General features: G+C 41.2%; 1 protein-coding gene across 1 annotated transcript in view; it reads right to left on the bottom strand.

The window, feature by feature from the left end:
• DGKQ (diacylglycerol kinase theta) overlaps positions 1 to 12011 on the bottom strand; it is a 61687-nt gene that overhangs the window by 37569 nt on the left and 12107 nt on the right. Inside the window, exons 3-6 of the mRNA XM_042882881.1 lie at positions 11339 to 11424; positions 10502 to 10627; positions 8914 to 9067; positions 5912 to 5980 (exon numbers count right to left, since the gene is read on the bottom strand). Coding sequence (XP_042738815.1) covers positions 5912 to 5980; positions 8914 to 9067; positions 10502 to 10627; positions 11339 to 11424 — 435 coding nt within the window. The remainder of the gene's footprint in view (positions 1 to 5911; positions 5981 to 8913; positions 9068 to 10501; positions 10628 to 11338; positions 11425 to 12011) is intronic.

The following is a 12011-nucleotide window of genomic DNA, read 5'->3' as shown; positions in this document are numbered from 1 at the left end:
AAGCACAACCAATGTTCTGAGCATGACCTTTCATAACACCATCAAGATCCCTACTGTTTTCTTTAGCAGTCCAGATGGTAGACAACCATCTGAGAATAAAAACAGACATCCAAGTTTTCGTACTTGTTTTCATTCAATCTGCCTTTGTAGTCTCCTTGTAAGATACGTCCTGACAGAATCCTCAGTAATTTTATCTGGAGGTTTTTATGAGCTTTCCACTTCGTCAGATCAGACAAACATTGCACAGGGCTGTCTTGACTCAAACTGACTTGCAAGGAAGAATTTGGATCTCAAGTGCGTTCCCCTCACTGCAGCTCTGCAGTACGCTCAACCATGCCTTCCTACAATACAGTTACTTATCATATAGAACAACTTCTATTTATGAGGACAAAAAACCCACCTCTAACTTCTTTTTCACTGTCCTCCTCACTGGGGTCACTTTTACTACAAACTGAGGAAAGCTGGCTTTCTTCTAGATGGGCTTCTGGGGACAAACAAAAAGCTGAACAGCTTCTTATTTGACCACAGTCACCTGGAAAAACATTTCTCTACTAATTCAAGTGCAAATCCACGTCGTGACTGTTACTGGGGTGTCTTCTGTGAGTCTGTATACATCAAACTAACCTTGGACAAGAAGACCAACTATAATCACTGCTATCATTAAATAACGCTCTTTCACTCTCCTGCTCCAAATGTGAAGTTAAAGAGAATGATAAAATTATGTAAGTGAGGTGCACGTCTCACCTTTTAGTACTAAAAAATTATTGCTAATGCTAATATTGCTAATAATGAACAGATGCATTGAAATGTTATAATTTCAAGGAGTTACTGCCTAACTTATTAATATTTCACTGAAAAACACTTCTGCTTTAGAACTTTCATGTTTTTCCAAATGCACTACACTAACAATACAATGTCTTTTCTCTGAAAAACATGTTATTTATTATTACCTATTATTCTTATGGACTAGCCCCAATAAGCAGCCGTGTTCCACAGGTTTGCTCACTGTGGAAAACAGAGCATCATCTTCAACTCAGCCAGAACTCTCAGCTGAAAAGAAAAGACTGCTCTTCGTGATTAGCCTTCTCAAGGGGAAGACAACTACAAGGTCAACTCCAGGCATAACTTACCAAATCATGAAACTAGTTTTATAAGGCCGAGGTACTGGAAAAAAGATAAATAGCATTTCATGACTCGTATCCCGTGACTTAAAAAAGTCCCCACAGAGGGGACAGCCTCTGAAAAGACTGACGTGTGGCTCATGGCAGAGAGCTGAAGATGGCAGAGTTTTTGCCCTTCAAGAAAAATGCAGGCTTAATATCAAATGTATTGGTGGAACTTAATCTGAAAAGAGAGAAATTCTAGCTTATCAAGATCCATCCCTCCAAACAAAGCATGTGCTGTCTGCATGCCTTCTGCTCTCATGCAACACCCATCGCATGTGAATTTTGGGCTGTTTCGTTATTTCCACTCAGAGCCTTTGAGGCAGCAGTAAAACAGGTATGAGACCTGTTTTTGTTTATTATTATTATTTTTCATTTTATTTGGCTTCACAAGACACTACAGAAGAGTCTTTCACTGATTCTTTCTTTTTCTGGATGCTTCTCCAAGAAAGCCACCAACAGGCTTGCCGCTTCCCTGAGCCAGTTTTCATGATCAGCTCAGACAGTTTCACAGCAGATCTGGATCGCAGAGCTGTGTGACAGACACTCTTTCATGTCCGCAGCCAACTGCTTACCCGTTTCCTCCAAGAAGGTCTTTAGAACTTCTCCAGTCACAGCTGTACATATCAACACTTCTGCTGGTTTCACTTGTCTTCCTCTTCCACTGCTTTAGGGCTCCCAGCCCATTTAAAGTGGATGTCAGCAGAACATGGGACAGATACTGGAAGTTGTTTTAGCAGAGCCCAATGGCCTTTTTTATGGCAGCTGCACATTTTGCTAAGCATCTTGAGAGGAAAAATCTTTGAACACCCACATGTGCTGCCCTTGGTCACTGCTGAAAACAGTGTATTCCTGCATGAGAACTACTGCAAAGGCTTTCTCTGCTCTGTCAGTAGGTTTGGGAGAAGACATTAACAAGCAGTAAGTCAGTGTCTTGGCTAAAACCAATAACAGAACATTGCATCCCACTTTGGAACACTATCAAATGACTGACACAAAAAAAAAAAAAAAGAAAAAAAGAAAGACAAAAAGAGGGAGAAATAGCACTAAGATCTTCAGACAAGCCTTGTCACAAGGTCCCTTAAGACAGGTAGTAACATCAGCTAGTATTCTCTCCATACCCTTCTGGTAATGATGACACAGGGAGATTCTACAATATTCCCCCTTGAAGATACTTGCCAGAAAACCTCTTTAAATTTTCAGGAAGTGTGTTTAGAAAAAAAATGCTTGACCTCCCTAAAAAAAGTATCGACAGTAGTAAATGTTTTGACCACCAGTCAGTAAGAGACATCAATGGTGAGAGGAAAACACATTGAGCAAGAGAGGGACAGGGTGACTGAGGGAGAACCAAACCAAACAGGCAGCAAAGCTGGGGAGCAAATGTTGTTACTGGGGAGGGAGGGGAACTGGGAGATGCTAGTGACAGACAGCTTACCAAAAGAAAATACAACACTCAGAAGTCTCAGAAAAGGCAGACAAAGAGGGAAGAAGAAGACAGAAAGATAAGCACTGTCGTGGAAAAGTGAAACAAAACAAATGTAGCACATGATTTTTCAGAAGACTTGTTTTTCTTTTCCAAGCAGTTACAGGCAATTCAGCCAAGGAAATCAACACACACAACCTTTTCCAGCATTCAAGCCAGTACTTCAGAAAATCTTCAAATGCAGATTAAGGAAAACTAACTCGAGAAAGAAAAGTTTTCACCGTGACATCACGTACAGCATTTCAACTTGTAAGTTAATACCTCCTGAAGTACCATCAAACATAGAGGAGATGGAAAAACATCATCAATCATGCAGTACCTATAGTGGCTAAGCTTTAAAGTAAATAAAAGCTGTTGAGGCCTTACTATATGGAATTCAAGTGTCCTCAGTGTTTTATTGATTACTGGGAAGCAACCACGGCAGAATCTGATGTCCTTCCACATTCCCAGATCCCTGCACATTGACACAAGCCTAAGAGCCTGTAACGACTCATTTTTCATGTCAGGAGCTTCTGAGGTGGCTTCTCTGGGTTCAATTTCTTGCACGTATACAACAAGCCACTGCTGCTTTTTATTATTATTATTATTATTATTATTATTATTATTATTATTATTACATTATTACATTATTATATTTTCCCTCACTATGTCTTCATATTACCATGAAATAAGGTGAATGAGTTTAAAGCTTGCCTCAGGCTTCTTGAGCCTGACAGGACACATATGAGGTTGAAACCTTGGTATGCTTTTGGTTTCAGTATCTAAGTTTCATGATTGACTTAAAATATTATCAATTATCCTACTACAAGAGCTAAGAAACATAGCAGATAGCAAGCCACTAATTCAAATTTTTTTCTAGTATTAATATAAAGACTTTGCACCTTTTCCCACTGGTTTCTTTTCTATGGAAAGAGCATGCCTTTGCAGGCCAGTACTATCAATACAATCTTATTTTCAGTGCTTTTGAAAAATAGCTATCTGCAGAACATGGAAAGCTGGAATTAAGAAAAGCAACCATTTGGCAGAACATAATCAGTTCAGACACTCCTGGAAGACAGCATGGTAACATTCCTAAACCTGCAAAACACACTGTGTCGACACGCAGAAACTAATGGATGGCTCACTCCAGATTCATATTGCACAGTTCTTGTTGTGTGTTGTCTAGGAACAAGCAGAGAAGGTCCAGCACACAATGACCATGGCTGTTTGGTATTTCAGCTGATTGGCTTTGACTCCCCGCATGCACAATGGCAGGCAGGCAAACCCCAACAATTTTGTCAGAGAAGTTAACAGAGAAGGCAATCCCTACACCCTGATGCAAAGGCATCAGCCCCACACCTCACCAGTTGAGATCACTGCCTATGGGTGTGGAGGTCTCCAACTGCATGCATGGGAAGAGCACTATGGGGCTGTGTGAGAAACACTCAGGGGATGGACCCCTTGAGGAGAAAAGAGGGACCGAAGTGATGTGGGGAGGAACAAGCATGGGAAACTAGAGGGATACGGAGATAAAAGGTGCTGGTCACACATCAAGAAGCTGCAGATGGGTGCTCTTCATAGCCTGCACCTGGATCAGCACGTTCTGTCCTGTCTTCTCATTAAAGGCTCTTTCTCACTTTTGGTGTTATGGAGCTAGGTGTTATGCTCTTCTGTACGCATGCGTTCATACATGTTTTTGAAAACAGCAACTGAGTGGGTCTGCAGGTCACTGTCACCCACATGTCCACAGTACCCAAAACCCGAGAATGGGTCTGCAAACCAACTCCAAGCATCAAGCAGGACCTACTGCCTGCAGAGTGAGCAGCCTGGGAGGAACGAGTGCAAGTGTCTCAGTAGATAAGGCACCTGGAGATGACAACCACTGGAGAGGGTCCAGGCCAACTACTAGAGAACTTGGGGGTGTATCTTGGGGATCCACTGAGAAACCTGGAAACATGAAGTTGCAGCAGCCTCAACTCTGTGGGGGCATCAGATTTGGAGGCCTCTAGCACAACTGAATGGAAGCTTTCAAACATTTCATCTTTTATTCCCAAATTCTTTAAGGAGATAGCTCAACAGGGATGGAATGATTCTACTTTCTAAATCCCAGCAAAGAGATTAGGATCTATGCTGGTGTCTTTATTATGAAAACACATTTAGAAGTGGTTTCCTTTAAGAGAACTATCATATTTAAACATAAGGAATGATTCTTATCATTTTCAAGGCAAATGTACCATCTGTTGCTGCATTCTCCAGTCCATAGAGGATACTTGAACCAAAAGACATAATCAAGGTTATATCCAGTTCAGCTGGACATCAGGGTTAAACCAATGCAATGCTGAAGGCCAACCATGCTCTCTTACTTATTAGTCATTAAGAGACTGCAGCTTCAGACACTGAAGTAAAAGCATACTTGAGATCACTGAGCCATAACTGAGTTAACTTAATTTTTTTAGTCCAAACAACACTTCCAAATGTAGCACATTACCTGTGAAAGAGCTTTAAACAAACAAATAAACGAAAAAAAAAAAAAGAGGATACAACCCTGTTTGTTGATTTTGAATTTCTACAGCAACCCAGGCAGCTGCACCAGGTAACAAGTATCATGCTTTTCTGTTTGCTGCTAATAATATTGGGACTGGGCTGCCCCTAAAATCACGGCTGGCTTCAGCATCTGAAAAGTAAAGTTTTGACTAATACTAAGCCCAGAAAATATCAGAATTACTACATTTACAAAATGCATTGAAAGGTGCCAGCCTGGCTCAATCCTGCTGCAGGGGAATACGTTCATTTCTAGTACACCATGCCTGATCAAAGCTATACGTTCACCTGGTATCTTCAGTAAGATTCAGATCCAGCTACCTTCAAGGAAGAAGTTTTGAAAAGTTACGATATCCGGACTTCAAATTATTTTCCTTTGTCTGGATTTTTAACACTATTCCTTCCTTAGTTGGTTACCACGTTGAGTGAGATGGCTAGCTGGGATTTATTCCTTTTCAGAAGTAACTTAGTGCTGAAGTACAGAAGAGCAGAAAGGAAATTCAGGGGAACTAAATTTTGTGGCTGATTTGACAGGGTAATGAACAGATTGTCACTTCTGGTAATCTGCCAGTGGAAAGCAGAGATGAGATGGCAGGAGCCCTGGATGTGTGCTGGACCTCGAGCTGATACCTGGCACTACAAGAATTCGCTATTAAATATTTTTCATAAAGTAAAATCAATTAAGATTAAATGAGTTAAAGACCACAATAGGTGAAAATTTACCACTTACTGTAACTGTACTTACTTGAATCGGTTGAAATTTGGACATCTTTTGCTGGCCCCTGTGTGGACCCATCAATATCATCCCCTTCATCTGTGAAAAAAGGAAGATTGTAAGGGAGGACTCCTTCTTATCTGAACCAGGTAAATAAAAGCTGCTTAAGGTTTCCACAGAAGATTAACACAAAAGAATCCAGTCAGAAGAAAGCAGCTCCTTTCCTTCTGGCTATTTCAGAATAACAATCCATACCATGCAAAGTCTTAATAAAACACGACCCATTGCATTGCTGTGTAGCTACAGTGAAAGCATACGTGAAGTCTTCCCACTGTTAGCTCTCATACTGCAGTGTTCCACCCCTTCTTCTGATGTGACATTTGCCTATTACCAAATTACATACAGCAATTCCATCAGTCAGTTTCAAATCTTGACAAATCAGTGCAGGAATTGTAGTTCTGCAGGAACAGGAACTGTAGGAACAAAAGCCAACCCAAGTGCTGATGGTATCATGTTTTTCATTCTCCTGCCTGTGCAAATTCTCAGCCTGTCTTGATTGGGCTACAAGCCAGGCAATAACTTTATAAAAAAATAGGCCTAGAGGCAGAAAGCAGGAAATTGAGGAACAAAATAATGGGGAAAAAAAAAAACACAAAACCAAACACCAAAACATGAAAAACAAAAACGCAGAAGCATTAAGCTAGAACTTCAGACCAATAAAGGTGTGAGGGAGATGAGAATCCTAATAGAGGAAATCCTTCCAAGAAGCAGAATTACAACACGTGAAAAACAGTACTCAGCAGGAGCCCTGGAGACCAAGCAACCCACAGAACACTTGGCTAATGCTTCAACAGACGCTGGGAACAGCCGACAGCAAAGCATTTGAGCTGGGTTTTTTACGTACTTTTTTCTTTAATATGAAAGTAACTGAAATACTTTCCTTGTTTTCAGTGATCTACGGATGAAGTTTCAAACTGGAATGCTTTATACAATTTCACTGCAAGCAAAATCAAACTTCAAAAAAAGTGAATGAGAAAATAAACGAAAATAATTCCTGACCGCTTCCTACTCTCTTATTTTTTCTCAGGTTAGGTGGAAAAGAACTGGTATCTTCCTTTTATGGTTTCTTTCTCAGTCCATATAGCAGGGAAATCTACACAAACAGCAACGTGAAACTGTTGTAATGAAGTTCTCTGAACACTTCTGAAATACACTAAGGCAGGAGACTTGTGGGGCAGGCACGGAATGGCACGCATGAAACTTCAGTCTCAAATGGAATCTAACATCAGATTACATGGCCTTTCCCCTCTCATCCCACGGTGAGTTACCATTATGGTATCAGGCTCTTTTCTCCTCCTTCATAAAGCCCATCATCTCCTCTGAGCTGCTGTGTGTGTGAGAAGGAACGCAGAGGCTCCAGCACGGATGCATCCAGGCTAACAGACACCAGCGATCTCACATCACTTGATTCAGCATTAGGCTTGGGATGAGAAGGGCCTCTGAGGGCATGCTGACAGCTGATCAATCCATCCACACAGCATTACTGTACAACAGCATCAGGGCACTTCTCCTTTCCCTCCACGCTGTCCCTGACCTGCGAACGGCTGATCTACGCAGCATTCTTCTGATTCAAAGTACTAGATGCACATTTTAATTTAAGGAATGCAAACAACATTATTACTACAATACCTCGAATGTGAATAATAAAACCCGTATGTTAACAAGTGTCCTCTACACTGAAGTGAAAATCTTTCCCTTTCATCACTTAAAATAATGAAGGAGAAACTAGAAAGCACAGCTCTAGCCTTGGATGCTTCCCATCATGCTGGTCTGTATTCAAGTTTCATTTAGGAGTGATTTACAAATTAAAAAAAAGAGCTGAAGTCCGACAAACTAAAAGAATACACCACTGTTTCAAAGATAAACTTGTTTATTATCACAGACACCAGACCAAAACAGGCTGTTAAAAAGGCTCTTGATTAACTTTTGTTAATAATAACAAACGTTCCTTCACTAAAGCTTTTGGGAGACTTGTCAAATACCAAACAACACACAAATCAAGATTCGTAAGGACTTTCCTAATATAAACGAGCTCATCTGGATTATTTATTTCTGGTATTAAACTGGAAGAATTAAAGACTGCATCGCTTCCAAGTACGTACCGTACTTCCCCTGGTGAGGAGGCAAATTCATTAAAAAGAACGATAATTCTCTGAGAGAAATCAGGCCCAGCAAGAAACAAGCCAAATAAGACTCCCCCTGGCCCTGCACAGTCTCACAGCTCATTTCAGTGTATGCACACTGCATAGGCTTAGCGTCGTCCTGCAGGAGCATCACTGCTGCTTTACCTTCTGAGTACAGCAGCACACGGTTCCTACAGCACATAACTGCCAACAAGCACACTAAATGCAACCCCAGAACGGAGTTCGAAGCAGAAAGCTCAAGAGCAACCTGTCAGACTGAGAAAAGAGCAGCTGCAAACATCCGACTTTCAAGACCTGTATTTTACCTACTTTGTGTATTGTATTCAGAAACAGAATCAAAATATCAATCAAAAAATACTTCAGTGGTTCAAAAGAATTCCCTTGATCCTAAAGAGCTGTTAAACAAACATACACTCTAGATGGCAGCAGAACATTACCCTGCTAAATACATGACTTTCAGCACAGAAGCACTTGAAGAGAGGCAAATAACAATATTCTTACACATGACAAGCTAAGTAAAAAGCAGGTATATTGGCAAGTGTTTATGCAAACAATAATCTGCTAAGAAAATTTCTGGAGTTTAGATTTTTACTTTCTGTATGCTCACTGCTGAAGGAGCAGCTTTCCCATTGCCCTGCGGCAGCAAACAGAAGTTTCAGCAGTTTGCACACCATGCATTTACAACCCCTACCCTGCCCATCACATCAGCAAAAAGCTATAGCACTGCCAAAGAATCAGCAAAAATCAGCCATCGTGGGCTCCGGAGGACTAAAGCACCAGGTTAACCACACACATCAATTAGCTGCACGCAGCTTCAGAAGCTTTTACCTGATTCTGTTTGCAGGTTTTCTGATATTCGAAAGCAGTGCAGCTTGCTGAAGTTGCGAGAAAATAACTGCACACAGCTCGGAGGAAGAATCATGTTCCTTAATCGTCCAAAGGTACACTCTGGTGAGACAACTACGTAGCAAGCAGCATGAGCCTGTGAACAGGAGCATCAGTTAGACATCATCTGAAACACCAAGAAAGCGAATGTGTATGTAACAAAATATGTTCTGCAATGGCAAAAACCTGGCGAGGATGTTTACAGACCTTTTGTAAGTCACTTTCTTGACATCAGCCATTGTTTCACACTAGGTTTTAATTCTGTTCCATCGAGTTGTTAAACGAGGAACGGTGGAAAGTTTCAACAAGTGAAGAAACTACAAGTATGACAAATCTGCTCTGTTGCAACCTAGTAAATTTTCAGACAGATATCTGGAAAAATTAGAATTCTGATTTCAGGCCGTGATCTTCTGTCCTACACGGATGCTTCCTGAGGTACATGACAAAGGCAGACAGCTTAAACTGAAGAACTTTTAAAGAGCAGTAACCTGATTTTAGTGTAAGCATATAGGCAACTTGCTGGCAAGTACTAGCTTGCAAAATTCTGGGGTAAGATATGTTTGAAGTTCTATTGCAAGACACATCTGGCCTGCTTCTGTCTTTTTCATTGTCCTAGGTGCTCCACTACTGTTGAGCACGCATGCCCTGTAACTGTGGCCATGCTGCGCATCACGTTGGTGAGGCTGTTTGCAGAGAGCTCCTGCCACCTCAGAAATCATGAATCAGATTCCAAATACGAAAAACGCTACTTTTAAAATAAATAGATAAATGATTCAAATGATATCTGAAATATTGCACAGCGTCAGGCTTCCATTTCAAATGATTGCCACATCGTGTGCCTCACCCTGCATTATATGACAAACTGACTTAGTTCACCAGATGCACATCTCGGTTCCCACCTGCATGTGGTGCTAATTTACACCGCAATCACCTTTCAACAAAAGGTAGTATTCAGTTGAGGGACTAATTCTGATCTGCACAGCAGCTTGGCATTCATGAAGGCTACTGAAGGACACAGTCACACTGCAGAGGAATCAAGCATCAGTGGTGTGGAAGGAAAAAAAAGACAGAAGCTGGCATTTGCTACTGAAAATGAAATTCCAGGTTAGGGCTATTCAGTACTGGCAGAGGAATATGCATATTGGAATGTAACTCTTTGACCTTTTGGAACACGTGTGAACTAAAAGAGCTTCAGATTTTTGCATCAAAATTAACTGCGTGCTTACAAGCTCAAAGCTTTAAGCATAAGTTAGCCTCCATTTAATTTTAATTCCATTGTTCATACATTAACTGTGATTTTGCAAACTGCTCATGTTAGTGCCTAAGGGGAAACAAAAAAATAAACATTTTCTTCCTATTTCATAAATAGGCTGGAAAGAACCTTAAGGATTATCTAGCCTAAGTTCCCCTGCTACGGGCAGGCATGGCACCAACTGATATAGACACGCACGCATGTAAGTATTTCACATATGCATACATTTTCCATATATAAAAATATACCTGGTTCCCACAAATATACCCAACAACGTACCAGGATGCCACACCATTCACATCTCATGCCAGACAGCACCTCAGAAGAGCCACAGGTTTTTTTGCAAACTTCACAACGAGCTCCTGAAGGAAGGTTTCCCTCCCTCCAGTGGTGATGGTAAGTGTCCTGGTAGGAAACATCACAGCTTAGCAGGATTACACCTGACAACAGCTACAGAAACACCTTCAACCTAATTTTAAATGAGTAACTCAAAAACCTCTAAGAAAGCAGATCTGGAGTGTTATTTTTTCACTAAAAGTAAGACCCTCAACAATCTTGTATTTCACAGAAAGAACGTATCAAACTACCCAAACATTTATTACACACTGCTTTGTCTCTGCACTCCACCAGAACTAAACATTCTTAAAGATTGAAAAGTAAGTCCTGGAAGAGCAGTGCTGCACGTGTGTTGGGCAGTGGGAAGTCAGGAAGTCTCATCTCTGACAGACTGCAGGAAGACAGAAATGTCATAATGTTCACCAGGGAACAGCTTACTCTACAGGAAAAACATAATTTCGTACCAACTTCTGCAATGTAAGTATTTAGAAAGATGCCACATATTGGTTTCGGCTTTTAATTAGGACACTGTATACACTGCGCAGACTTTTCAGCAAGAGTTCTGCAAACCTCAAGTTCAACTCACTATCTGCAACACATTCCATAGCCACCAGCTGCAAAACAGCTCTGTTAACTGTCAGCCTGTGCAAATTAAAAAGAAACAAACACCCAGAAAACAAAAAACAAAACGTTCAGGACTCTTGTCTCCCATGCCTCTAGCCCTTATTTTTGCAGTGGAAATGCGTGAGCACTTTCTGCAGCAGACAAACTGACACTTACGTGGTCCTGGTGCCCATCCTGGTGACACTGCCGGCAGTCACTGCAAGCAAACAGGATGCAATCTGTGTGGACATGCAGCTCACAGACTGAAATGATGAAAACAACACAATCAGAGTCTCTCGGCTCCTTCAGCTCCTCTCTTCCTTCCTCCCTCTCTCCTATATCATCTCCAGTACCTTTCTGCAACATATTTTCATCCTTTCACTCTCTCTTCTGTTCAGCAAAGTTAGGCAATAAAAGATTACCAGCACTACCCTGAGTCTGGCTCCGTTTCCTTTGTGTTACATTAATGCAGCAAATGTGAGGAAAGGCTGAGCTAACTTTGCTTGCAATTACTACTTGCCTTTTCATACAGCAAGCTGAATTTGTTGCAACTTGTTTGGCTTATTACAGCTTTGTATCACCTTCTCATGGGAAGAGCTGCCTGCTGTAGTTTTCTCTCTCCTGAAGTCTACCCTGATTTAATCAAATCCAAAAAACTCCATGTTAGAAGCAGGAACAGAAAGTTCTGCATCTGAACATCAAGTATTGAGCCTAATGTAAACTATCTTCCTGAAAGCAAGCTCCAAACCCTTTCCAAACCCAATGGATCCCCAGCAGGTGAGGGGCAGAGCGCAGCGCCCTCAATGCTTCATTTGCTCAGGAAATAAATCCTCTTCATTACTGGATGAGC

This window comes from Lagopus leucura, unplaced genomic scaffold (assembly GCF_019238085.1).
Source record: "Lagopus leucura isolate 7727_CA_CO unplaced genomic scaffold, USGS_WTPT01 Super-Scaffold_100036, whole genome shotgun sequence".
In the NCBI taxonomy this organism is placed as follows: domain Eukaryota; kingdom Metazoa; phylum Chordata; class Aves; order Galliformes; family Phasianidae; genus Lagopus; species Lagopus leucura.
The sequence above is the reverse complement of the archived record's forward strand: the minus strand, read 5'-3'. Positions and strand labels throughout refer to the sequence as shown.